Source organism: Portunus trituberculatus, chromosome 17 (assembly GCF_017591435.1).
Source record: "Portunus trituberculatus isolate SZX2019 chromosome 17, ASM1759143v1, whole genome shotgun sequence".
NCBI lineage: Eukaryota > Metazoa > Arthropoda > Malacostraca > Decapoda > Portunidae > Portunus > Portunus trituberculatus.
Genome location: NC_059271.1, coordinates 19,254,314 through 19,282,143, shown reverse-complemented (window position 1 = coordinate 19,282,143; position 27,830 = coordinate 19,254,314). Strand labels below are relative to the sequence as shown.

General features: G+C 43.1%; 1 protein-coding gene and 1 long non-coding RNA gene across 4 annotated transcripts in view; one reads left to right on the top strand and one right to left on the bottom strand.

Moving 5' to 3' along the window:
- The window catches only part of LOC123504987 (hillarin-like), a 44,590-nt gene extending 18,627 nt beyond the window's left edge, over positions 1 to 25,963 (bottom strand). The window contains exons 1-4 of one of the 3 annotated variants that reach the window (XM_045255975.1): positions 25,776 to 25,963; positions 14,914 to 15,100; positions 5,223 to 5,405; positions 2,673 to 2,828 (exon numbers count right to left, since the gene is read on the bottom strand). In XM_045255975.1, the coding sequence (XP_045111910.1) occupies positions 2,673 to 2,828; positions 5,223 to 5,405; positions 14,914 to 15,096 (522 nt within the window). In that variant the 5' untranslated portion in view covers positions 15,097 to 15,100; positions 25,776 to 25,963. The remainder of the gene's footprint in view (positions 1 to 2,672; positions 2,829 to 5,222; positions 5,406 to 14,913; positions 15,101 to 25,775) is intronic. The other 2 variants (XM_045255976.1, XM_045255977.1) reach the window with 2 other exon arrangements.
- Positions 23,556 to 25,635, top strand: LOC123504988. The gene is made up of 2 exons (XR_006675009.1): positions 23,556 to 24,917; positions 25,357 to 25,635. It is a non-coding gene; the product is annotated as an uncharacterized LOC123504988 (long non-coding RNA).
- Positions 25,964 to 27,830: the final 1,867 nt, after the last annotated feature.

The following is a 27,830-nucleotide window of genomic DNA, read 5'->3' as shown; positions in this document are numbered from 1 at the left end:
CTCATTACAATTTTAAATATAGAACCAGCCACTGAAGTCAAGCTAATGGACCGATATTTACTACTTATTTATAGATTTTCTGTCTTTGATAGGAAAGAGAAAACGGTTTGTTCGTTTATATACTTAGTTAAGGGTGGTTACTGAAAATGTAGTATACTATAAAGTTGAAAATCCAAAGGAGTGTGGCCATAACTGAAACTCAACAGAGAAACTCCAGAACTTACACTTGGGTGAACAGTCTGAGCATGCTATTCATATCAATAGGCGGAAATACGATTGAGACAAAACCACACAAACGGGTGTCCCAAAATGTCCGTCGCTGACTATAGAAGGAAACACATTCACGGTAGGTACTACTTACATTCATAAATTTTGGTGATTTGTATTTCATTTGGATCAGAAATACTTTTTAGTCGTGGCCGCGGTCAACAGATTGCTGTGTAACTGGTATCAAGTGTGTGCACTCACCCTCCCCCCCTTCACTCAACAAGTGGCGGGCAGCTTGTGGGAAAATTTAGCACAGTTACTCTGCCGCCGCCCCCATCGCCGCCAGGTCTGCAATTTCAGGTTTTGAGCGGGTGGGCAGAGCTTAAAAACAAGGACTTGTATGACTGAGGACTGAGCGGGCATACTTCTTTTGGAGGTAAGGTGACCTCCCTCCCTCATTCTGTTAATCGCCAGCAGTGCATGCTGATACATAGATACATACGAATACATCAATAATATTATAGTCTTTTAAGAGAAAGAATATTGAAGGTTGAACAGATAATTCCCTGACAATAAATGTTGTTCAGCTTTGCGCCAGAGCGTGGCCAGACCTCGGAGGTGTCTGTCCCACCCCGTGACGCAATATTTGGATCTGTGAGCGGAAGCAATGGCGTGCCATTACACAGGGATCGGTTGGCTGGCGAGACTTGGCACCCGAAAGCTTCCTCATACCGACAACCGGTGTTGCCAAGTCTTGGAGAATCGAGCATCTTAAATTCGGATTTCTGACCGTCGCCAATGCTTGTGATAAATGATAGTTGGGGAGAGGGTTTCTTCCCTTCGGCCATCATCACAAGCACTCCTGTGGATAAAGAAGGCCAAGCGTCTGACGATTTCTGGGTCAAAACACCGTTGAAAGCAAGAAGTGAAAAACGGATGCTGCTCCATCTAGTAATTTGACACTTCAATACCAACTTCCGCCAAGAGGCACACAGAGAGGCCTTTCTCAAATCGTCGTCAAGAGGGACAACATTACCTCTTTACATAAAAGAGCGAAGCCTGTGGCAGTAGAATTCATTCTGCCTTAATTCACGGGAGACTGACTCCTTTTACAAGGGTGTACTCAGGAGTGCGGTCAAGATGCATCAGACACTCGACCTATGCGGCCAGCGATTCAGAGAAGCTACTCGGACAGGAGGCGGAGTGTGGGCGGCCAGACTCAGCCTCCTCACCCCCATTCTGCCGCGGGCGTTTGGTGGACCGAGCCCGTCACCACCTCCACTACCTCGCTCCTCACCACCTCTGTACGCAGTCGTTCAGTTAACTCTATTTTGGCTGTTATGAGATTAGACATAAAAGCGTTCTAACACAGTGACAGCCGTTCAAAGCGTCCCAGTAACGTGTATTCTCCATGCTCCACCACACACACACACACACACAAGGGAATGCTAGGAGGACGCTGAAAAAACACGGCCTGATGACGCTTTTCTGTATTCTGTAATGGAGACTCTCTCTCTCTCTCTCTCTCTCTCTCTCTCTCTCTCTCTCTCTCTCTCTCTCTCTCTCTCTCCGAACAGTGTATTTACGGATACTGAGAGATAACCAGGAAACCAGTTCTAGACATCAATGCAGGAAAACAAAATGTCGTTTTTATTATCTGCCGCATACTCTGGAGGTTACTCGTCTGCCCACTGGAAACTTATTTAGATGTTGGAAAATACACGCATAAGACTATAATGAAACACCTGAAGTAATGTTGACAAAAATTGGCAATAATGATAACAATACAGTCTAATCATGCGTTTTCGTTGCATTCTGACACTTATCTCCATGTTTTTAGCACTGTTTTCGTGTATTGATTCAGAAGAACATTGTTTTAGAGTGTGGTATTGGGAGACCGGGTTGTGTAGCGTACCAGATAGTATAGATAAGTGAGGTATCGTGCTTATTTGCTTCCTTGTGTGGGTGCAGAGATATTGAGTCAGCTGTGGAACTCTCTCTCTCTCTCTCTCTCTCTCTCTCTCTGTGTGTGTGTGTGTGTGTGTGTGTGTTGTCTTCTCATCTCTCTCTCTCTCTCTCTCTCTCTCTCTCTCTCTCTCTCTGTGTGTGTGTGTGTGTGTGTGTGTGTGTGTGTGTGTGTGTAATCTTGGCAGGGGAAGAGAGAATAGTGTTGGTAGGTGGTAATTGAATTGAGTGTGTCAGGGATGGGATGGTGGGTGAGAATAGAGTGAATGGACGATTGTGTGTTGGGGAAGAATGGTTTGGGTTGAGGCTTTGTATGGCGTGTTGGTGGTGAATGCTACAAAGGTGGTGATGAGGGTAAAAGGTGATGGTAGAAGGCTTGTCAAAATTGTTGGTAATTGAGGCTGTCAAAATTGTTAGGAATTCAAGTGGTGGTGGTAGTGGTGGTGGCAGAGGGATAAAAGCGTGCTGCATACAAGCGTGCTATAATAATTATTACTCACCAGGTAGTGATCGATGGGTTTATCGTAGACACGTTGTATCTTGGTGGCGTTGAGGGCGTGCGCGATGTGCAAAGCCGAGCTGTCAAACCGGCCATACTTGTATTCTCCGAAGGAGGAGTTGTGGCCGTTCTCAGAGCCCGTTCCGCTCCCGTTCCCCTGCAAAAATGAACGGGCGTCACATCAGCGTTGGTTAGTAAAGGTGAACGTGAGGCAGGGAAAGCACATTAGGGGAAAAGTTATAAAGAAATAAACTGAAATTATTGTGTATTTGAGTCGAATTTCACCTAAAAATATTTCTAGGGGAAAAAAAAATGCCTGAAGTTAGTGTGAGAAATTATTATGTGTTGAGAGACGTGAGTTCAAAGGAAAAGTTTAATCAATAAAATCCTGTCTTAAAAATTTGTGTATATGAATCATTGCTGAATCTTAATACGTAGTGGAAATAAATTAATCAAGAGAAATGATAGCACATAATTAGAAAGGGAAAACATTAATCATAGAATACTAGCAAGAGGTGAAAAAGTTAACGATATGAAACTTGAAATTACATTTTATGGGAAGAAAAGATAAATACGTAAAGAAATAGGTAAGTGAACGCTAGATAGCAAATTTAGCGAGAGAAGAATTATACAGAGTTAATTAACGTGATGTTAGAAGGTGGAGGTAGAAGTAATTAAGGTGAATGTAATGATAAGTGAAAATTAATAACAAGGACATGTATCAGAGTTAATGTGTCTGGTAAACGTAAGGCAGCAGACATTACAAGACGAAAACGAGTTACCAGAAATATGAAAGTCATTATGAATCACGAGAAAAGCGTTACAAGGAGTTAGGGAAAACATCCAAATTGTGTACGAATTAAAACAAAAAAATATTAATTGAAATATTAAAAGTAATAAAGGAAATATAGGAAAGAAAAAAATATTTGGCTATGATATAGAATATAAACTAACACTTACAGTATATATAGAAACACTCATGCCACAGAGCCGTTGGAGTATGGTGACGTCGCCTAGAGAGAAGTCAGTCAGGTGCACATCAGATAACAAAATTAGATCTCTTATAAAAGAACGTGATTCAAAAGAGAAATTTCTAAAAGATGAAAGCGTAAGAACACAATACTTAGTGCCTACATCTACAAACGTTGTCTTGAATATCAAGAAACATCGAACTGGGATATTACTGAAGTGACTCAGGTATACGTAAGTAGTGGTGGTACGAAGTGAGTGTGGAGCTAAGTGTCCACAATCAGGTCCAGACTGTTCAAATCAGGTGCAGGGTGTCTCTGGGGTGTTGCAAACCGCCAAAAAAAGATGTCTACACCATTTGAATAGGGTGCAGGTTGCCAGCATGGAGGGGGGGGGGCGGGTCTGCAGAAATTATTATAGCAAAACTCCTAGAATGAACAGCAGACTTGTGAGTAAGGTACGAAGCGTAACAGGGTCATGTTAACTGTTACGTACCGCGAATAACAAGGTACTATATTATTGATCTGTCGAAAGTTTGCGTAAGGTGCGCTGTGTGCAGAGGATATAATGAATTAAATGTGTGTGAATGTAGTATACGAAGACTTCCTTAAGAGTAAAGAGAAGACTGGAAAGACTGCGAAGAGGGTCATGTTTAAGAAGGACACAGCGCAAAATAATATCACTAGTTGTGGTATAATATAGAGAAACATGATCGACTTTACACCTACTATTTTTTTTATAGTGGGAAGGAAGGGTCAGCTGAGTGTTGCAGGTGTACGCTTTTCGAGCTTCTAATGATGTGCAGAAAGGATAGGATGGAGCATAAATGTTACTACCACTTAAGTCGTGGCATAATGTAAGGAAACGTGATTAACTTAACACCTGTAAGTATGAGGGAAGGTCAGATGAGTGTTGCAGGTGCACGTTTGTCGACCTCCTACCCTCATTCTTCCCTTCACTCCTTGGCGAGCAGTACCCTTACCCCACACACCACCTCCGCTACTCTCACTTTCTAGACGACCATGAAAAAGAGGTACTGGACTCTCAGGTTTCTTGCGGCGGCGTGGGCGTGACTAGGGGCGTGTCGCGGAAAGAGGGGAATTGATATGATGCCGGACCTTTCTTTACTTTTTTTCTTTTTCATTTTTTGCATCGCCCACAGTCACTGTTGCATAGCGTGTTCTTCGTGTTTTAGTCGTCCTAGAGTCTCTGTCTGGCTGGGCGAGCAAGGCAGTGCCGGGGCGTGTTGCCTATTATGCTGAGGTATGAGGCGAGCAGCTCGCCACCACTCCGAATTGGGCAGAAGTATTTGACCTGTGGGGGAGCGGGAGGGCAGCCAGGAGTGCTACGTCGGCTTGAATCTTGTGGGTGAAGAAGTGTAGGCGCGCGTGTAGGCGCCATGTAGGTGTAAGTACTACGGGGGTCCAGGAAATGGCTGCACCTGTTACATTCACTGTGGTGACGTGGCAGGTGTTTGATTTCGCTTCAGTGGAGCTAGACGTGAGGCACTACCATTTCATTAAGCTCTACTCTTTATACACAAATTCAAAGATGATAAATACATGAAAACATTATCTCTTACCCTTGATTTGAGACCCATCGCATCCCCATCGATAGAGGGTCGGCCACCCGGTCTAATTTGGTCATTGACGAATTGTGCCGAGCGGGGTACATTGAGTGCCGACCTGATGCCCACTGCGTCGCCATCAAGGTGTCCGGGGCCTGGCTTGGGGACGTGCGACGAGCAGTACACCTCCTTGTCTTCCTGTGAGTGAGAAGAGAGAGGTTTGAACTTTAGATATCGTAGAACAAGATTATGAGTTAAAAAACCTCAGACAGTGGGAAAGGCGTGAACTTTGAACATGATAAAGCAACAGAAGCGAGTTGAAAGCCTCAGCAGTCAAGCGGAGCGATGACGGTGCAGCGCAAACTGGGTCTGTTGACACGTACGATATTGAGGGAGCCAGCTGGGTACTGCACGTTTCGATATTTATTTAAACACACACACACACACACACACACACACACACACACACACACACACACACACATATACATATTCTACACGCACACACACTTGTATAAACACACATTCTGTTTGGAGGTCATGCTTTGTTCTCTGCCTATATTTAGTGCCAGTACATACATTCTTGCGCATGTAATTATGTATGCAGTGCAGGCCCGCGCGCGCGATCACACACACACACACACACACACACACACCACTATCACCGTCTTATAAACAGGCCCAGCGTGGGTGTGGGCGGGTCCACTGAGACCTGCGTCCTCCGCCCTCCTACAAACACCGAGTCGGCCTGGCCAGAGTATATACTGTATATACTCTGGGCCTGGCATCAAGGGACTTGCGCCGTCCCTCTCCCACTTATAGGTTGGGGGGAAAGCTGCCTCAGAGGGACTCTACGTACCAGTGACCTTCTTGTGAGTGACCTTCCTCATGCTAATCATGTTTTGATCATATGTAATCAGGAAAGGTCATAAATCAAAGTGAGTACCACTGAAGGTCTTTAGTTAACTAGAATCTCCAGCAGAACGAGATTGGTAAATGAATACTTGGAAAGCTATTGACTCACAGGCAGGCGAGAGAGAAGGTGCGGCGGCAACGGATGGAACAATAAATTGATGGCACACGAGATGAGCCAAGAAGAGTTAAGGTTTGCTGAGATCTGGAGAAGTTATCACCGCTTGGAGGAGGCACAAGTAGGAGGGAGAAGAAAAGAAAAGATAAGACAAGACTCGATCGCTTTTAAATTGTTATGTGGTCATTAAGGCGGCGGTGAGGCAGGAAGCAAAACAACAGGAGTGACGGCTCGGCGAGCACGTATTCGACTGCGTAGAAGGTACACACCATCATGACGTTGGTTTATTTTTGAGTTAGATCAAAGTCACTAGAAACATACATGTACGGACCTTGAGTTAGATATCATTCTGGGCGACTTTTTCACTTTCCTCATATCCACCATTATATCCTTATCACCAATCTCGAGTTACCTTGCTAATATAAACATAGCAGTCTTGATAATGCCACTTATATAATTGCTGGCTTGATGTTTGAAGACACTGCATGCACTACTGGAATGCTTTCTTGACAACTCATACATCCCTTCTTATCTAACATACGTCCTTTTTATTCACGCTTCAGTTTTATAGAAAAGAAAAACTAAAAAAAAAAAAAAAAAAAAAAAAGTATTTAATAATCTTAGTGCTACATAGTTATTTGTTGGATCGGTACTTAAGAATAATAACATTTAATGCTACAGATGTATTCTGCTAACGCAAATACTAGCCAGGTGGTCAGTACAGAGGGAGGAGTTTGAGGGGGGAATGGGCCCATGAAGGACGTCGAACTAAAAGCTGCCACTGTCAAGTGTGCGAGCCGGAAACTGGTTTGAATGTCTTATGTAAAAGCCAAAAAAAAGTGGAAGTATGATGATTACGATAATGATGATAATGAATAATGATGAAAATGACAACTACAACAATAGTAGTACCTAATAGAAACATACGCGCAACAACAATTGTAAGGTAAAAGCACAACACCTTTCACCTCATCTGCCGTGGTGAATGATAATTATATATCACTGAAATATTCAACGAGTATGCTGAGATGAAACACAACAATTAGGCAGCAGTGTTGAGGCGTTGGTCTAGTGTTTGCAGGTGGGCTGGAGACATTATTCTCTTCACCACTTTATAATACAATGTTTCCCCGCGGCCCTCACCCTATCTGGTCTTGGCAAGGACGCGGCCTGGGTGGAGTGTTGGCGAGCCTTTACGAGTACCTGCACATGTTCAATCGTACATCATAAAATTGTTCTTACACGGTGCGAGGCTCTCAGGTGGTGCTTCAGGGGTATGAGGTATGAGTATAGATGTGGAGAGGTAAAGGGTTGGGTAGTGCTCGAGAGAGAGAGAGAGAGAGAGAGAGAGAGAGAGAGAGAGAGAGAGAGAGAGAGAGAGAGAGAGAGAGAGAGAGAGAGAGAGAGAGAGAGAGAGAGAGAGAGAGAGAGAGAGAGAGAGAGAGAGAGAGAGAGAGAAGGAAACAAAATTGCCCTGGACACATTAAATTTCCTGGAAGCTGAGAAAAAGACGAAATATGTACATTGGATATTCTTGCTCTGATCTTTACTGTGATTTCAGAAAGAAAAATAAAGGAGGGTACATTGCATACAATGAAATATTTTACTTGAAAGTTTCTATTGAAAAATTGTTCCGTTGCATGCGAGGCTGGGTGACTGAAGGGAGTCTAGCTTACGTAAGTGCATTGTCAATTTTTGTACATCACATTTTGCTTAATCATGAGTACTGATAGATCTGCTTTGGCTCAGGCGTGTCATCAGGAAATGTGATTGATGATGTGGTTTCCTTGTGATGAAAATATAACATCTGCTCTTTTTCTACCTTCGTCAGTAACAAGTGTTGAAAAATTATAGCATTGCATTTGAGGAAAATCCGAGAGAATGTTTATGATTATTTGTTTGTCACAGTTGATGTTATCAGGTAAACTATGTGAAAATGTACAAGTTTTGCCTTAAATTTACATATTCAATATTGTATTGCATAGCCATTCTATGAGTCAGTGGTTGCAGTTGTGGCCACTTGTGCACAGTCGTGTAGTGAGCAGGGACAGTGTGGCGGTGTCAAGAAATTTCAAGATTCTTGCTCCAACAGAAAACATTATATAGAATGTAATGACGCCTCAAATTTCACTGCTTATCTGGCACGCGTGAGGCTTTTTTTTCTCTCCTATACTGTGTGTGTGTGTGTGTGTGTGTAATTCATCACGGTCGTCTGCTAGTTACCCTTCCTCATTACGGAGCGAGCTCAGAGCTCATAGACCGATATTCGGGTGGGACTGAGACCATAACATACTCCACACACCGGGAAAGCAAGGCCAGAACCCCTCGAGTTACATCCCGTACCTACTTGCTGCTAAATGAACAGGGGCTACACATTTAAAGGGGCCGCCGTGGTACAGTGGAACCATGCGCGCTTTGGGGTCTCCAAGCGCACTGGTTCGAATCCTGTCCACAGTGCGAGTGTAGGTTGGGCTTCCTCATTCGGGGCAACGGTTTCCTAGCGGGTGGGCTTTGAGATAAGAGGTACCCCAAAAAGTATCCCCTTTAGCCCATAAATTCCCGTGAAAAGCCTTCATTATATATATATATATATATATATATATATATATATATATATATATATATATATATATATATATATATATATATATATATATATATATATATATATATACAAAAAAGGCTTGCCCATTTGCCTCGCCACGCCCGGGTCGAATCCGGACCTTTTCGGTTTTGAGCCGAAAGTGCTAACCACTACATTACACGCACTACGCTCTGTGTGTGTGTGTGTGTGTGTGTGTGTGTGTGTGTAATTCACCATCACGATCGTCTGCTGGTCACCCAGCCGGCCTTCCCCATTACGGAACGAGCTCAGAGCTCATAGACCGATCTTCGGGTAGGACTGAGAGCACAACACATTTCACACACCGGGAAAGGGAAGCCACAACCCCTCGAGTTAGTTACATCCCGTACTTATTTACTGCTAGGTGAACAGGGGCTACACATTAAGAGGCTTGACCATTTGCCTTACCGCTTCCCGGGTGTGTGTGTGTGATTGTAATATATACCGGCAATTGCATACAGGTTTTGATATTAATGTGTTTGTGCACACACACACACACACACACACACACACACACACACACACACACGATGCGGAACAAAAAAATATTCTGGAGGGCGGCATATCATAGTTAGAAAAAGGTATCCTTCAGTTCATCAGAAAGAAAACATCAAACCTCAATGATTTTTTTCATCCAAATAATTCAGGATAATGTGGAGCAAACCTGATTAGTGCACAATTTTTAAACTTGTTGCGCGTCCTTCAGCCATTACATTCGTATAAAAAAGGATGCTCACATCTTGGGAAACGATCTCTTAACATTACAGGAATGAGGAGCGAGGCACGCCAAGGTCCTGCGCGACGTAATTTTTTTTTTCTCTTTTCCTTATAACCTGGTAATTATAGTACGAATACATCCCGCCAGATGTTTCAGGTGATGTGTCTCATGCTTGGTAAGTCACTCGTTAAAAAAAAAGTAAGAAAACTTGCACAGCTCTAAGGTCACTAAACAACAATGTGTTACCTTGGCAATAAATACAACAAGGTGTACGGTGTGCCAGGCAGCTTGACGGGACGAGCTGCAGACTCAGGGGGGGAACCTGCATGGACTGTTCCAACTCGTCCTTGTTTTTTTTTTTTTATCCCAAAATAAGATTAATGTTAGTCGTTTTCTGTTACAAAGAAAATTATCAAGGTCCTCAGCTGTTGGCGAGGCGAAACGTGAGGCCTCATGAGGAGTCGTGGCCCGCCAACAGTGACGGGAAACATCTGCCTCGTGGTGCCGCCAGGTGGTCGCAGGGACTAATGTAATGCAAGTGTCAAGAGTCTGTCACTGTCATGGCGCAGGGTTACTGCGTCCTCCCCGTAAGTGTCCAATGGCCATTGCCGTGCTGGTCGAGGATTCTCACGCGCTCGCGCGCGGGCGCACACACACACACACACACACACACACACACACACACACACACACACACACACACATACACACGAGGTATGCCGGGCATGCAGCCACGATCACCCTCGGCCTGAATAACTCTGCCAACACCTCTGACCTTGAGGGCGGGGACTGTTTCCGCCACACAATCGCCTTCTCCCTCCTCGCCACCACTCGCGACCTTTCTCCCTCATTCCTCTCTTCCTCGCACAAAAAAAAAAAAACTCAGCTTCTTATCCTGTTATCCTTCACGACTGACATCCTCTTTGCATGCCTGAACCTCATTAACTCTCTTTCTCTTCATCAGGAGCTACATGATTACAGTACAGTGTTATATTTAGTACAACTATGTGAGCTAGTTAACCAAATCTAAGGTGTCCCATACATCAATGAGAAAAGTATCGTATTACACCCTCTCTCTCTCTCTCTCTCTCTCTCTCTCTCTCTCTCTCTCTCTCTCTCTCTCTCTCTCTCTCTGTGTGTGTGTGTGTGTGTGTGTGTGTGTGTGTGTGTGTGTGTGTGTGTGTGTGTGTGTGTGTGTGTGTGTGTGTGTGTGTGTGTGTGTGTCAGTATCTTTTCGCTCCCTTTTTTGTACCCGTTTTCTCAGGTAGTTAGGGTATCTTTCGAGGAAGTAGTTTTTCCCTCAGCACACTCTCAGTCACTTCCCTCAAGGCGTGGAACTTCATTCATAACACTACGAGTGGAGTTTCACACGGGCGTCACCTACCCCGAGGCGGTGTGGGCGGCGGCTCGGCCTTGTCTGTGTGCCCGCGTGAGTCGCTGAGGGAGGGGAGGCAGGGAGTTGATTGCTCCAGGGCCCTAAGTCCGTGACCCTCGCCCCGTGTGCCCTTCTGCTCGCCCCACTTCTCTGCCCTTACTCAACCTTCTGGAGGACTCGTCACACTCTCGCCTCGCTCCGTTAGAGGCAGCGAGACCCTCTTATCTGCTGCCTGTCTTTCTTTCGTGATGTTAAATGTAAGATATTTCTGTCTTAAGAAATATTCTAAGGTTATATCGTCGGAGTAGAGGGTCTGAAAATTTCTCTCTCTCTCTCTCTCTCTCTCTCTCTCTCTCTCTCTCTCTCTCTCTCTCTCTCTCTCTCTCTCTCTCTCTCTCTCTCCCCGACATACAAGCGCTCTGGCAACATAATTACAGTAATAGTTTCCCGCATCAAATGATAAGAGCCTCATGGGATGGGGGAGGCCATTTCCTGGGAGCCAAAATGGGGCTACGGGAGGCGGTGCTGGCGCTGGTGGCGGTGGTAGGTGGCTGGAGACTTTGGTGCTTCCTCGGCTAGACCATCGACACCAAAAGTTAACGAGAGAAACTTTGCCGTAAGTGCCAAAGAATTGTGTCAAGTTTAATGGAATTCATTATGCGCTGTACACACACACACACACACACACACACACACACGTACGAGTGTAATATTTGCGTTGTTGTTGAGATCATAAGGACTCTCATAATCTATTCTCGTATATCGCCAAAGTTTTGAACGAATTGTGTGTACAAGGTAGGTTTTATTTCCATTGGGCAGGAACTACCATAGAGAAGCAACCCAGAATACCCAAGTATGACACAGACCAGTGAAGGATGTTGCTGGTGGAGGAGTGTTCTTGGCCAGTCGATGAGTAATACAGTCATTGCTCAAACGATTGCCTCATTGCTCAGAACACCGCTGAGAGTAAATGCCAATATAAGTATACTAAATTAATATCAAGTGAGGCTACAGGAACTCAAGTGAAGGAGATAACAGTGTGATGACAAAGTAATAATGAGTTTGGCCTCCATGTCTCACGATGCTGATAATTAGTCTTATTGTGACTCATTTTTATGCTTGTAATTAACAACTTACTTATCATCACCCTGAAGCAATAATAACGGTACTCTATCTCTGAAACACAACAGAGGCGGCGGGTCTTCCAAGGTACACAAGGGGCGGCGCTCAAACACGGCCCTCGCGCGTAACCAAGTTGTCTGTCTTCGGTGTTTGTTGAGAAGGATGACAATGTAAACGCCCCTCAGTCGTGGCTTTGTGTCAAAAGAGAAACACGGCAAGCAGCAGCGCCCCATCGTTGACTACGCCTTCACCGCCATATATAAGCAGCGCCACACACTGAGGGACCAATGTTAAGAAAATTGATCCCTGGCATTGATGATCGGTATTTATTTTCTCTCTCGTTAAATGCATGACTTTTTGTTTGCATTTCTTCCACGGTGCTAATTCTTTATGTTATATATATTACTTCAGTTCCAGTTGAAACTCAGTGCGGTTATGCACTGGAAGATTGGGTGGTGAAGGAGATGTAAGACAAGAGAAGTAAAGGAGAAGAATGGAAGCCTGGGAAAGGAGGGAAGAAGGGAGGGAGGGGAGGAGTCACCATTCTCACCCCACTGTAAACAATAGCCAAGTTCTTCAGGTATTACATAATCCTGTGTTCCCCACGCCTTCCATTCTCTCTCTCTCTCTCTCTCTCTCTCTCTCTCTCTCTCTCTACTTTCCTTCTACGCGGCGCCAGGAAGGTTGTGTCGCCGTAATGAAAGACGAAGTACAATTACCTTACCCAATCATTATCGTATTATTCCCTGCGGCAACAGCAGCAGCAATAATTTAAAGATACTCACAAGGCCAATTTTTCATCCCTGTTTAAATGTCACAATTAGGAAAGTCTATAAAGTATACTGGAGACGACATTAAGTTGTGACAATTAACCTGCGCCACATTTTTTTTTCTGCAAGTTCCTGCGTGGCTGGAAGTTAGGCGACAAATTGCTGGTGCCGAAAAAAGCTCCACAGCAAAAATCGGCCCCCAACTAGAACTGCCATTGTTATCTTTTATTGCCATTTTTCTTGATCACGGCGTTAAATCAGACTCACATCAGTTCCACCAGCCACCGCGCTCACTTGTTGTCATCCAATGAGTCCGCCAGCCTGCCTGTCCAACTCAACCGGATCCTCCTATGTATAAGGGTTGAGGTCATGTTTCTAATGCGAGGTTTGTTAGCCACTTTGACCTCGCTACACACACACACACACACACACACACACACACACACACACACACACACACACACATACACACACACACACGCACACAGGAAGCCACTTTTGACCTCATCACTGTGTAAATTGAGAGGTGAAAGTTGTGACGTCACGCCATAACACTAGAGCCCCGGATGGTGGTGATAAAGATACATTAAGGGAAGTGAAAAAAATAATAAAAGAGGAAGGAAAAAAGACCGTAAATAAACATGACCTTTGCTCACAAAAATCTGGTGGTGAATGTTCTTCCCTCCCACCCTCCGCCCACTCCCTGTTTCTTTATGTGAGATAAGTTTTCGTCTCTTTTTTTGTATGCAAGTTATGATATAAAGAGTTAAATAGCTACTAAAAACGAAGAGACGAGACACACACACACACACACACACACACACACACACACACACACACACACACACACACACACACAAAAGCAAAGGATGTGAAGGGTGAAAGAGTGTTTGTTATCAGCTTCCTCCTCTGTTTCCTTCCTCTTCTCTCTTTCCTTTACTCTTTCCCGTCATTCATCTCTAAGATAATTGTTAAGAACAGGAAGGGTTTCTCTCTCTCTCTCTCTCTCTCTCTCTCTCTCTCTCTCTCTCTCTATCTATCTATCTATCTATCTATCTCTATCTCTCAGCATCCATTACCGTCTAAATGAAAATAATTACCGGCGTCTCACCAACAGGCTACATCATTAGAGAGAACACCAGTCTATCATCTTATCACACTTTCCCTCACCTCCACACACTTCCCTTCCTCATCACCACCATCACCTCTATCACCTCTGCACACACACTCATCCTCTCTTCACCACCACCACCACCAACACCTCCACCAATACCAGCTATCCCGAACACTCACCGTTCCCACCACAACCACCACCACCATTTTCACCGTCAGTCTACCACCTACTCCTTTTTCTAACTCCCATCTCGCAGCCTCCCTTCGCCCGGCCAGCCATTCACCTGTCTGTCCCCGCCCATGACCTCCCAACAAGCCAAACACTTCGCCCTCACTCAGCTCCACCGCGCCAAACACGCCTCCTTCATCCGCCCTTGCCCTCCACCCACTCCTCTTACCGTAACATAAAAAATAAAAAATCCTCTTGGTTACTGGGGATTGTGTCAGTAAGCCTCCCCTCTAGCCAACCCCATTCCTCCTTTTTATAATCTTGTAAGAAAGCCTCCTGCAAAACTTCATCACCCGAGAATTGCCTTATGCATTTTGTTTACTGTATAATATCTGATCCTATTCCTCAACTTCCTCATATCATAACCTCCTTGAAATCCTTCAATGGATGTATGCAACTCCTCATCATCCTAGTTCCCGAAAACCGTGAGGGTAAGCAAGACCACAGGTGATGTCTCTCCTCTGCCTAACCATCCCATCGTTACCTTAATCTAAAAACAAAAACAAAACAAAAAAAAAAAATAAATAAATAAATAAAAATAGATAGGAAAAAAATAAAAACTTCTGCACCAACTTACCTCACCTTAGAATCCTTTTTCTTTTCTTTTCTTCTTTTTTTTTTTTATGTAGTACGTCTTTAAAATAAACACGATGAAAAATACACATGACCTCTCTTCTTTGCCCATCCATTCTATCCTTACCATAACCTTCTGTGCCTCTTTCTTACCTGAGAATCCTGGTTATTGCAGTAGGTCTTGAGGGTAAGCTTGGAGTTGCAGGTGAAGCACTTAAAGCATCCCGTGTGGAAGAAGGTGAAGTCCTTGAGGGGGCCGATCCTGTCCACCTGGTAAACTGTTTGGCCGCACCTTAGACACACGTTCTCGTACAGGTTCATCATGGTGGCTGGCATGCTGCTGGGGAAGGAGAGAGAGAGAAAGAGAGGGTGAGGGCGAGTGTGATATAGCGGTGGGTAGATGGAAGAGACAGACCGATGGATAGAGAAAGAGGACTAGCGCGGGAAGAGTTGAATTTAGGGTGTAGAGAAAGAGATGTGAGGTATATGTAGGTGTGTATATATGTATGGGGGAGAAGTATTTGGTAAGAGAGGCAGATAAGGGGAAGAAATGTTCCTCGGTGTTAAAGGGTGAGAGAGAGAGAGAGAGAGAGAGAGAGAGAGAGAGAGAGAGAGAGAGAGAGAGAGAGAGAGAGAGAGAGAGAGAGAGAGAGAGAGAGAGAGAGAGAGAGAGAGAGAGAGAGAGAGAGAGAGAGAGAGAGAGAGAGAGAGAGAGAGAGAGAGAGAGAGAGAGAGAGAGAGAGAGAGAGAGAGAGAGAGAGAGAGAGAGAGAGAGAGAGAGAGAGAGAGAGAGAGAGAGAGAGAGAGAGAGAGAGAGAGAGAGAGAGAGAGAGAGAGAGAGAGAGAGAGAGGAAAAAAGTTTCAAAATGTAGTATAAGGAAAAAAAATCTTAATAGGGTAAATAGAAATAGATGTAAAAAAAAAGACAGAGAGAGAAAAAAAGTACATATGACGGTGGAAATACAGTACTATAAATGCAGGATAGAAAAAAAAAAAAAAGAATTATGGAGGGAGAGATGATGGTGTTTAAGTAGGACAGTGTTTGTGTGGCTGGGTGACGCAAGGAGGCTGAGGCGCAGGAGTGATTGGAGAGGGAATGAATGAAAAGCTTATTGACGGATTGATTTTTAACTCTTCCCTTTCTTATCAGTAGCGACTTGAAAGAGTGGAGAAAAAACAGAAAGAAAGGTTGACTTGGGGAGAGAGAGAGAGAGAGAGAGAGAGAGAGAGAGAGAGAGAGAGAGAGAGAGAGAGGCAAAATGTTTAACAAGGAACCTTTATAAAAATGAAACTGCGAAATAATACAAAAAAAGCAAAAAAAGGAATAATAAAAGATTTAATTAATTAACGCTGATAACATCAATGGTCTCTCTCTCTCTCTCTCTGTCTCTCTCTCTCTCTCTCTCTCTCTCTCTCTCTCTCTCTCTCAACTGTCTGTTTAAATTTATCATTCCATGTATATTTATATATATTATGTAAATATGTATGAATTCATTAGTGTATATTATATGTACGATTAGTCATTATTTATGTATATGTGTGGATCTGCGTGATCAAGTGTTCCTCATTAGCCAGGTGGAAAAGGTTACGGCGAGAAAGTCTGATAAATACTCCTCTGGACGGGAAGCACTTTTTTTCCTTGTTTTTTTCCTTACCTCCTGAGGTGAAAGTGACAACATTTCCAAGACTCACGTTTCTGTCGGACGGGTGGTATTTTATATTTATATTTTAAGTGTCTCGGATTCTGTGCAGGTGTGAAAGTAGAGAGAGAGAGAGAGAGAGAGAGAGAGAGAGAGAGAGAGAGAGAGAGAGAGAATAGTACTGCGCACATACTCGTATACCCACAAGTCATAACTGTTCTTTAGATTCCACACACCTTCTCCTCCTCACCACTATCACCATCCCCACCCACCCCCACAAGAAACATGTGTGTACGGATCCTGGACCATGACTCTCCCTCACCTTCCTGCCCCCTTGACCCTCCTACCTCCTCCCTCCCTGCATCCCACGGTCCCTCACAACACTGCCGGAAAGGTCACCCTGCAGTTCTGTCCCCTCAAACACCGCCACCTACATAATTAAAGATTGCTTTCAAAGACTACTGAAACCATTCCAAGGATTGATTTTTTTTTCCTGATTTATGATGTAGGAATCTTGTTCAATTATCACTAAAATCGTAAAATATAAGACGATTCCATAAATTCTCAGTGACTTCCACGTGATGTTGATAAAAAGGTGTTGAGATAGGACGCTGAAACGTTTGAGAATGCCAGGTCCCAAGTCGTTCCAGTTCACTTCTCCAAGCACCAGGTGTTCGGTTCAGGGTGTATGAACTACCTGAGTATGGATTTTTGCCGCACGTTGGTGGATAAGGACGAGGGAGGGAGAATAGGGAGGAAGAGGAAGAAGAAAGGGAGGAATGTGGAACGGGGAGCATTATATGGGTCTCTCCTTTCAACGGGACCGAAGTGTACTGTAATTGTTATGGAATCTCTCTCTCTCTCTCTCTCTCTCTCTCTCTCTCTCTCTCTCTCCGGATGTTATTTTCTTTCATCATAATTTCCTTTTTAGTTCCTCTTAATGTTCGTTTATTCTTTTCCTTGACTTTTTCTGGTTTCTTTTGTTTCGTTTTTTTTTTTTTTTTTTTTTACTTGAAAGAAACATTCCTGGCACTTCAGTTAACTATTCTTTCACAGCATATTTGGTTTATTTGTGTATCGTGTTCTTTCTCTTTTCTCTCTTTATTTAACTTTTCTTCTTATTTTACTAACTTTTTTCGTAGTTTTCTCATTCTCCTTCTCTTAGCCCCAGTTTTCGCCTTCTCTGTCACTGCTTTTCTTCTCTCTCTCTCTCTCTCTCTCTCTCTCTCTCTCTCTCTCTGGTTTCATCAAGTATGTGTTTCTAAACCTTCAACTCCCATCATCGTTAACACTGCTGGAGAAACCTGACTGACTTGTTGGTCATGAACGGAGTGTGACTAGTCATGCCGTAACCATAAATCCGTCCCATGGTCTTATTTCTGGAAAGTGACAGATTCATTGAGGCTGAGTATAGCTGGTTATTGTGCAGGGGGAGGCAGGAGGCGTCTGGGTGGAGGTGGAGCAGTGGATCATCTTGGTCACGAATATACCTACAAGTGTCCAAGTGGATGTCTGTGTTTGGTGGAAGACTTCACTTGCTTTACACATCTTCCCTCGTTCACTGCCACTTTTTTTCTTTCTTTCTTTCTCCCTTTCCCTCCGTGTGTGTGTGTGTGTGTGTGTGTGTGTGTGTGTGTGTGTGTGTGTGTGTTTCAAAATTCTAATGGCGACAGTTTTCTTTTCGCTTAAGAACTCGAAGTAAATATCATTATGGAAACTGAGTAAGCTGAATACAATAACAATAATAGATCTCATGTTTAAAAATTTTACCAACTGTTTTCAATTATATTTTAACGTCTTAGTTTTGTATAATTCTCTCTCTCTCTCTCTCTCTCTCTCTCTCTCGACACACACACACATTTTAGCTGTGAGATTTCCTGGAGGATATTCTCACTTTGGAAGATACTGTGGAATTCGCTACTCACAACCTGTCACTGCATCTTCCCTCCTTCTGCTATGAGATGTATGTGTGCTCTTTAAGTGTCCCATCTTTGGCTTGAGTTATTGCAGAGTTTCGTTGGCGAACACTTTGTTGTGTTCCTGCAGCGGGAAAGTGTTGTGTAATGCTCTCTCGGGTGTGCGTGTGTACATAATGCGTTCCTGTGCTCGCCTTTGTGATGTATATGCTGTACGTAGTGCATGACTGGTTTCTTCTTGTTTTTGCTCACTAGCTATTGCTCTCGTTGGTTTTGATATGTGTTTTGTGATGGTGTTTTAAAGCCGAAATAATAATCCTTTGTTCAGAGCTCAGTCTTTACACACACACACACAAAACACACACACACACACACACACACACACACACACACACACACACACACACTTTACTTGTAATAGATATGCTATCACATTCTTTTACGGAAAAACTGCGCCAGTCTTATTTTTGTTGTTTGTGTGTGTGTGTGTGTGTGTGTGTGTGTGTGTGTGTGTGTGTGTGTGTGTGTGTGTGTGTGTGTGTGTGTGTGTGTAGTCAGCAAAATACCGCTGGCGCCGCTGTGCTGCACGTGGCGGGCAGTTCACCAGCAGCCTTGAAAGTCACTCTCTCCACGCCTGCCCATGCACTTGTCAGCGGCCATCACCAGCACCCTGCCATCAGACACACCCTCAGCACCACCCTTCCACTTTCACACTTTAGCACAGGGACTATAAGCCTGGATAATTAAGAGCGTACAGTATGATGTGAAGCATCGGTGGAGAAAATAATATAGTTTCTCATAAGATCTCGGTCTGATACACACCCCTCTATATCAACCGTCTATATTCCTCATTATGTAATTATTTAAGAGCTAAATATAACGGGGATCATTAAGACAAAAGAACACCGGTTGACTTGTTACCGCTTATTTAAATGATTACAGAAGAAAAAGATGTTGTTTCTGACGTTTAAAATGCTTTGGATTGTGTTATTTGGCTTAAATTCTTCGTTTTTGCACCAGGGAAGTAAGATGTATCACTTGATAATTAGAGCCCAAAAAAACTTTATAATTCGTCGACGCTCATCTGAAATATTAAAGAGAAAAATAATTACTGTTTCTGACTTTAAAGGCTCCAGTCTGTCAAAGTTCGCTTGCACTTCTCGTTTTTGTTCAAGGGAAAATCTGATTTCAAGCTTCGTGATTAAGACAAGAACTCACAGCATTACTTTTAACCGCTCATCCGAACCATTATATATTGAGACAGAGAGAGAAAGAGATAAAAAAAAAAAAAAAAGATCCGACACTTTAAAAGGCTCGTTCTTAAATTCTCTTAAGTTCAGTGCTTCCTTTTTGAACCAGGAAAAAACAAAGTTGAGGGTAAGCAATAACTTGTCACGCTCATCTAAAGTATCACAGGTGGAGGTGGGTAAAGGTGCCGTGTTGTAACATGGTATATCTGACTCTAAAGAAGCTCGGGTCTATGAAGTTTCACTCACAGGCACGGTACATAACTCTCCCACGCTGGATCATTATGGTGCCGCTCACAGCTTGCTCACTGGCTTCAGAAATTGATAATATTGTATGGAATTACGTTTGCGAGTGTGAGTCATACTGTTCTCCCTCCTCCTCCTCCTCCTCCTCCTCCTCCTCCTCCTCCTCCTCCTCCCCCTCCTTCTCCTTCTCCTCCTCCTCCTCCTCCTCCTCCTCCTCCTCCTCCTCCTCCTCCTCCTCCTCACACACTACTATTTCCGTTCCTTCTTGTAGGTCACTAGAGAACATTAGATAATAATGTTTCCTAATTCCATTTCACTATAAGTTTATTAATTTTGTCCACTGTTATTGGAGTAGCCTACTACCGTGACACACACACAAAAAAAAAAAAAAATAATAAAAATAAATAAATAAATAAAAAATAATAAAAATAATAATAAGTAAATAAAATAATAAATAAATAAAATAAAACAAAAAATAAAGAAACATTTTGACTGAACAGAATCCAGCATACACTTGTACCTATGCCTTGTGTTGTGTATCCGTTTATTATTACTTTTTTCTTTTCTTCTCACATTTTTATTTATTGAATGTTTGTATGTATGGTGTCTCAATCAGACTATAAGATGTATTAGTTAGGTTTCTACCTTGGTGACAGCTCATTGTAGGCAAGTTAACTTTACAATTAAATAGGATTACTCCCTAACTAGGTTAGATATTATGTAAAACTATTTTTCTGCTCTCACTGCATATAATTTTTAATTAAAACCGTCTGTCTTAGAAGTTTCGACTCGACAGACCATGCCTGACATATTTATTGATTGTAAATCTGCTTGTATTCCTTAAAAATGTCAATAAACTTTACTTACTTACTTATTTACTTAATTACTTACTTACTTACACACACACACACACACACACACACACACACACACACACAGAGAGAGAGAGAGAGAGAGAGAGAGAGAGAGAGAGAGAGAGAGAGAGAGAGAGAGAGAGAGAGAGAGAGAGAGAGAGAGAGAGAGAGAGAGAGAGAGAGAGAATGAATGTCAAAGTCTCGTGTATGATCGAGGAATTTCGTGGTCCTGCTGACGTCTAAGTGGAAAAAAGATGACTTTAACATTCGATTGTTTTCATTTTATCCAGGAACCGATTTAGAAAGTCTTGCTGATTCAGGAGATTTCTCGCCTCGTGTTGTGTGTGGACGTGATGCTTGTACCAGCGTGACAAGCTCCTGTGTGTGTGTGTGTGTGTGTGTGTGTGTGTGTGTGTGTGTGTGTGTGTGTGTGTGTTGGCTTTGGGCGCTGCTGCATGTTTCTCTCGTCATCTGTCCGTCAGCCTTCACTTCTTATAAAACTTGCTTCCCTGTAGGCACTAATTACGTCATCGATACTTGGTAGGCACATAATCTCTCTTGCCTTTTAAAGATCGGTCTGTCTGGCGGCGAGTGACTGAACGTATCCACTTACTTAAGCCTCAGTAAATCGACCCAGCTATGTTGTGTATTGTGTATACTTATAGGATGGCCATCCTTATAGGTAAATATGAAACTAAGCATTCACTCTCTCTCTCTCTCTCTCTCTCTCTCTCTCTCTCTCTCTCTCTCTCTGTATATATATGCGTATATCTGTTCATTCGTCCATTTATCTTTCTACACATGTATGACCTTACGGTATGCATGTATATGAATGCATGCTCGTGTGTGTGTGTGTGTGTGTGTGTGTGTGTGTGTGTGTGTTGCAGGGTTCAAGTCACCTTTCATTTCGTCTTTCCATTGCCGCAATAACGTCCAGTTCCTTGTAGTCACTTGGCATACTCTCTCCCCGCCTCTCCCTCACCCAATCTTGCTCTCTCCCTCTACCTCTCCCTCATTGCCGCACGCCTCCTCTTCTCTCTCGCTACACTCCCACCTCCTCCTGGCTCCTCCTTCGCCTTCCCCACAGCCTACTTCTCATCGTCCCGTTTATGTATGCCTCCCAACTCTCCATGCCGCAGGGAGTGACGGGACACCTTCCTCCCTCCCCTCCCTCCTATCTCCTCCCTTCTTCCCTCCGTCCCCGGCCCCGTCCCCGGTCGGTGAACCTGCCTCGTGCTCACCACTCACTTGACTGTCGTGTTAACTGAGTCCCACTGACGCGCCACTCCTACTCCCTTCTCTCCCTCGCTCCTAGCTAACTTACTCCCTTCCCTCTTGCTGGGGGTTCGCTACACACACACACACACACACACACACACACACACACACACACACACACACACACTAAGTTACCATAGAAACAGAAGTATACAATAGAACATAAGAGAGAGAGAGAGAGAGAGAGAGAGAGAGAGAGAGAGAGAGAGAGAGAGAGTATAGAAGTAGTAAAGTTTGTGCCTTCATACTGACTGACACCCCACTCACTCGTATTCTCTGTTAGTAGTGGCATCGGAGACTATAGATACAAACATTTGAGGAACGCCCAGTCAAGTCCCCAAACATGCTTCAGTTTCGTGCCTATCATTCCGCAGCAGCGTGTGTAATGTCACCTTATATCCGTATGTCTATTATGAGAGAGAGAGAGAGAGAGAGAGAGAGAGAGAGAGAGAGAGAGAGTGGTATCATTATCGATCGATGTAAGGCACGAGTATGAGAGGTGAGTGTGCTCTTACTGCGAAGAAAAAATTGCTCTCTCTCTCTCTCTCTCTCTCTCTCTCTCTCTCTTTTTACCGTTGCTTTCTTGCTGTTTACTCTCTCTCTCTCTCTCTCTCTCTCTCTAACACACACACACAAGTACACATGAAGACTCTTACGTTATCAGATACGTTCAACCTTCCGTCACGCACGCACGCACACACACACACACACACACACACACACACACACAGGACACTAACAATGTGCGTATGAGTCATTCCTTCCTTCCATGCACGCCCGATACGCCCCTGGAGCAGAGCAGCGGAGGAGCACAAAGGAGACGAAGAAAAAATCTGGAGGAGGAAGACATGACTGACGAGAAACCATCAAAGAGAAAGCTCCAGACAGGAAATATTGCCTACTGTGAACAAGCAAGATAGATCAACATTTTTGCTCCTTTCCTCTTAACATATTGGTTACTTAGAAGATTGGTTAGGTATCTTTGTTGTTGTTGTTGTTGTTGTTGTTGTTGTTGTTGTTGTTGTTGTTGTTGTTGTTGTTGCTCCTTGCTCTCTGTGTGTGTGTGTGTGTGTGTGTGTGTGTGTGTGTGTGTGTGTGTGTGTGTGTGTGTGTGTGTGTGTGTGTGTCAGGTTACTCTTCTGGCAGCAGATGAGACTGATTACAGACCAAGGGAAGACAGACGAACCACTGCAAGAAGAAAGACCAAATTTATGGCGGCAACGCTGACACAAGTCTACACCCACATGACACACTGTTTTCCTACACTAGTAAACAACACACTTTTAACACCTTTCCATGAGCCTTTTTTTTTTTTCATAACACACATACAAACAAACAAACAAACACACACACACACACACACACACACACACACACACACACACACACCGCGTAGTGTACTGGTTAGCACGTTCAACTCACAATCGAGAGGGTCCGGGTTCGAGTCCCGGAAAGCGGCGAAGCAAATGGGCAAGCCTCTTAATGTGTGGCCCCTGTTCACCTAGCAGTAAATAGGTACGAGATGTAACTCGAGGGGTTGTGGCCTCGTTTTCCCGGTGTGTGGAGTGTGTTGTGGTCTCAGTCCTACCCGAAAGATCGGTCTATGAGCTCTGAGCTCGCTCCGTAATGGGGAAGACTAGCTGGATGACCAGCGGACGACCGTGGTGAATTACACACACACACTCGTTGTAATGATGTAATCTTTTCGTGTTTTCATTGTACAGGACCGGAATTGTTCATGGTCTATATAAGTGTATTACTATAATATAACAACTCATCGACACTACGTATAGTCTTTCGTAGTATTTGTTGAATACATGACACTATCTTCATAATACTTCTATAACTTTCCTTTCCTTAGCACAGTACTATTTATCAACGTTTTTCTTTTTCCTAGTCCTATCACAATATTGACTTGGTATGCATCTCGCCATTCTTTAATACCCTTTTTTTTAATATACCACAGCTTGCTCTTCATCTCCTAGCACCAATACCCTTAGCCGCCTCCCTCCTTCGTACACTCACTCTCTAAAAATACACCCGTCATGAAATAGCCCGCATAACGTAACCTGCCGCGAACAGCTCTCTGGGAGTGACCTTGAGCTCCTGGCGGACTGTCAACGTGGAGTAAAGAGAAAGAATATAAACAAAACATTAATAACTCAATAATCCGTCAGGTGAAAATAAACTGGACTGATCGATAGCATGTGAGGCCAGAGAGATGTTTCTTAATGGTTTGTTCATCCGTATTTATAACCCCTAAACGTGTAGAGGCATGGCCTTAGTGCCGAGACGACCTTACTGTGGAAACCGTACTCTCCCTCCTTGTTACTTGCCTTAGCAGTGCGACATTACGGGCAAGGACGAGGCACTCACCACGCCCCTGAAATAGCAATGTACAGCCGCGACCTAGTGATCGCCGCCCGGAGCCAAGGTGGATGCTGTCACTGAACAACTGTCACTGCGGCCCGTGCCTCAACCCTGGCGGGGGGCAAGGCAGCAGCAGACTCTCTGGGCGGTACTACAAACACTCGGTGCACCAGACACAGGTGGTAGAAAGGTGTGACGCAGCAGATGCCGGTGGTTTCTTTCTGCCAAGTTAGTCACCAAAGGCCATCCGTCTTAGACGGCCATGGTTCATGATCACCTAGACACGTGACTCGCCCTTGAGGACAGCCGAGTACGCGATATTGTTGTCATTTTCATTTCAACACCGGCCGTTATTTCACATCTGTATTTGACAATGCGTTTTATATGAGACTGAGGATAATAGAGATGGCAAGTCATCACCACCACCCACGAGAGGGAGGTTGATTGAGGACACGTCTTTTTTTTTTTTTTTTTCTTTCTTTTCCTACCATCATCTAATATCATACTCACGCTTTAGATATTCCCTCGTCCTCGACGCCGCCAGATGGCACCACACCTGTTCCTGTTCTCTCTCACCGCCTACACTTCACCTTGCAAACCACTACAGTACGTGATTAGCATTGTATTTGCATACTTTAAAGCTTGTTATTATAAGAGCTGAAGTCATGCTACTCATTAATAACTGCTCCTTTTCTAACGTAGGTATGACATATGATGGATGTACGGTTTGTTACTCGGTACGGTGTAGCCAACGAGTACAGGAAGCATTTGTGAGAAGAATGATAAATGTATTAGTTCAGGACGCCCTCTGTTGAGGACCGTGACCACGTTAGAACAAGTCACCAACCAACCGACCAAGGAATCTGTCAGTGAGATGCTACATTCTATGTGATTCTTGTCTATATCATCTGAGAGAGAGAGAGAGAGAGAGAGAGAGAGAGAGAGAGAGAGATACACACACACATACACACACAGAGGTGGGGCTGTATACATATTATTCTTGTATATTACTTTTTTCCCTCTCCTCTATCATTACATTTTTTAGGCACTTGGGCGGCACCTCATCAGCCCTCCCGTGTGACTGTCTGGAGCGTCCTCACTCAACAGGTGTTTCACCCTCAACACCCACACTGTCTCCTCGGCCTGGCTAAGTGTAGGGTGGTTTGGGGCAGGCAAGGAGCGGGTGGAGGAGGCGCGACCCCTACACCGCAACAGCTGGTGTTTGGTGTTGGGGAGAGCCTTGCCTTCCGCCCCGCCCACACCTCCTCCCTCTCCCTGCAGTCATCTTTTCCTTAAACGATTAATATATATTTTTTCTACAAAATATCCTTTGCTTTCCCTATTATGAAACCATGTGAGCTAAAGGAAGTGTGACTCAGTGTGCTGTGGGGTTGGCCAAAGAAGCGGTGTCAGGTGTGTGTGGTTACCTGGATGCACCTGCAGTTTGAGAGAAGTATGTCTTACCTGTGTGGAAGGGTGATGAACGCGGTTGGGTTCTCCCTCACCACGTTTCACCTCTACCACTCATGAACTATTCACTCTGTCACAGTCTGAAACCGTGAAAATGTAATCCCGAGCTGCGAGACGCGGCGCGCACCTCACCTCACCACCGCACCGGTAGAGTCGTCACTGACACGACCCGCACAAGTGAGGCGAGGCGCGGCATCCCCCAGGCAGGTGCCGCCGAGTGATGCTACCTCACCACATTCAAAAGATACAGCCTATGAATACTAAAGGACATAGTCATCATTGTTGTTACTTGCTAATTACAAAAGAAAAATATTGGAAAGGAAGCTGTCTTTTATTACGTTGTGTAAAAATGTTACATTCTCCGTAATCAGTTCTCGATGCCTCCACAGGTGAGTCATTGCCGCGCATGCGTGATGAGCCTGATTGTCTTGAATGTCACTTCTCGACAGTAACGAGTTTTATCTTGTGTTAAGATTTTGTTGTAATTTGATTTATTGCTAGAGTGAGTTCATAGCGGCGGTGATGGAGTGCTGGAGCAAGGTTGGGTAGCTTTGAGTGACCTCATAACATTAATCCCGTTAAAAAGGTGAAATTTTTCGTGCCACCACTGTAGTGATGTTTGTTTATAATATACCAACGATTTTTTTTTTCTCCGTCGTTTGAGATGATAGGTTGAGAGATTACTTGCCCCAGCATTGCACTGATAAATGTTTCATTCTTTTCATATTGAATTGTCTACCTCCCTCCCCCATAAAAAGAATATATATATATATATATATATATATATATATATATATATATATATATATATATATATATATATATATATATATATATATATATATATATATATATATATATATATATATATATATATATATATATATATATATATATAATTTGTTTGAGGTAAGATGTCATGAAACACTTTTCTACCATATTCATTTAGCAGAAAGGTAAATAACGACCGACTGGTTAAGCTTTTCTTTTCTCTGAATGTGACTGTTATTTTTGTAAATATATCGTTAGATGTTTGAGTGAATGCAGATAAAGTGATATCGTGGAGAGCAATGTATGGCTAGAAGGGTGTGAGAAGGTATGCTGTGATAATAGCTAATTACAATTAATAGTAATAATTCATGGTTTATTTGCCAAGAAAGTTACAAATATAAGCACTGAGATATTCTATCATGATTTGCCTCACAATTATTTCGAAATAGATGCATGCAATAGATGTGTTTCTTTAAGAAAAAATATAATAAAAAGTTCAGATAAAGATATGTGAAAAGTACTCAGTGGAACGAGGATACATCATAAATATTCATGAATTTACAAAAAATATTTGGCAGGATATGTTCCATAAAAGGGAAGAGTTGTAGACTGTTTTGAAATTGTTTGGAAAGAGATCGCTTAATAGTATTTTACTTATCTATTTATTTATCAAACTTTTTTTTAAGTAGATCATGTGTTCAATGAATGTGTGGTTATGCTTGAGACAGGGTTGGAAAAAAAATCATGATTAAAAAAAAAAAAAAAAAAGATAGTAAAATCGGATCTTTTTTTTTTTATTTAAATCGATTTTTTTTATTTAAATGATTTTTTTACTTAAATCGCTTCACGATGTCCAAGTTATTTTTTTTTTCATACTGTGATGGCATTTTGTATTAAACACATTATGTTATTATGGAAGCATAGTTTAAAGCTGCTTTTACACATTACCCAAGTTAAAAAGAATTCTTAATTTCAAAACTCCAAAAGCATCATTATACCACATTAGTCCATTAATTTATAGTTGATTCATATGTGAAATTATTTACACTTTGTTTTAAGTACAGAAAACACATAGGAATTTCAATGAGAAAATATGAAAGAAATCATTGTTTTTATTAGACAAATGTAATAAAGAGAATAAATTAATTGTTTGAGAATGAATGTATGAAAGTATGAATGCATGATGGTGAAAAGATGATAGTAAAAATATTATGATAACTGATAGTTTTTTTTTTTTTATTCAGGTAAGAATCACGGCGTACTTTAGGAACTACTGCC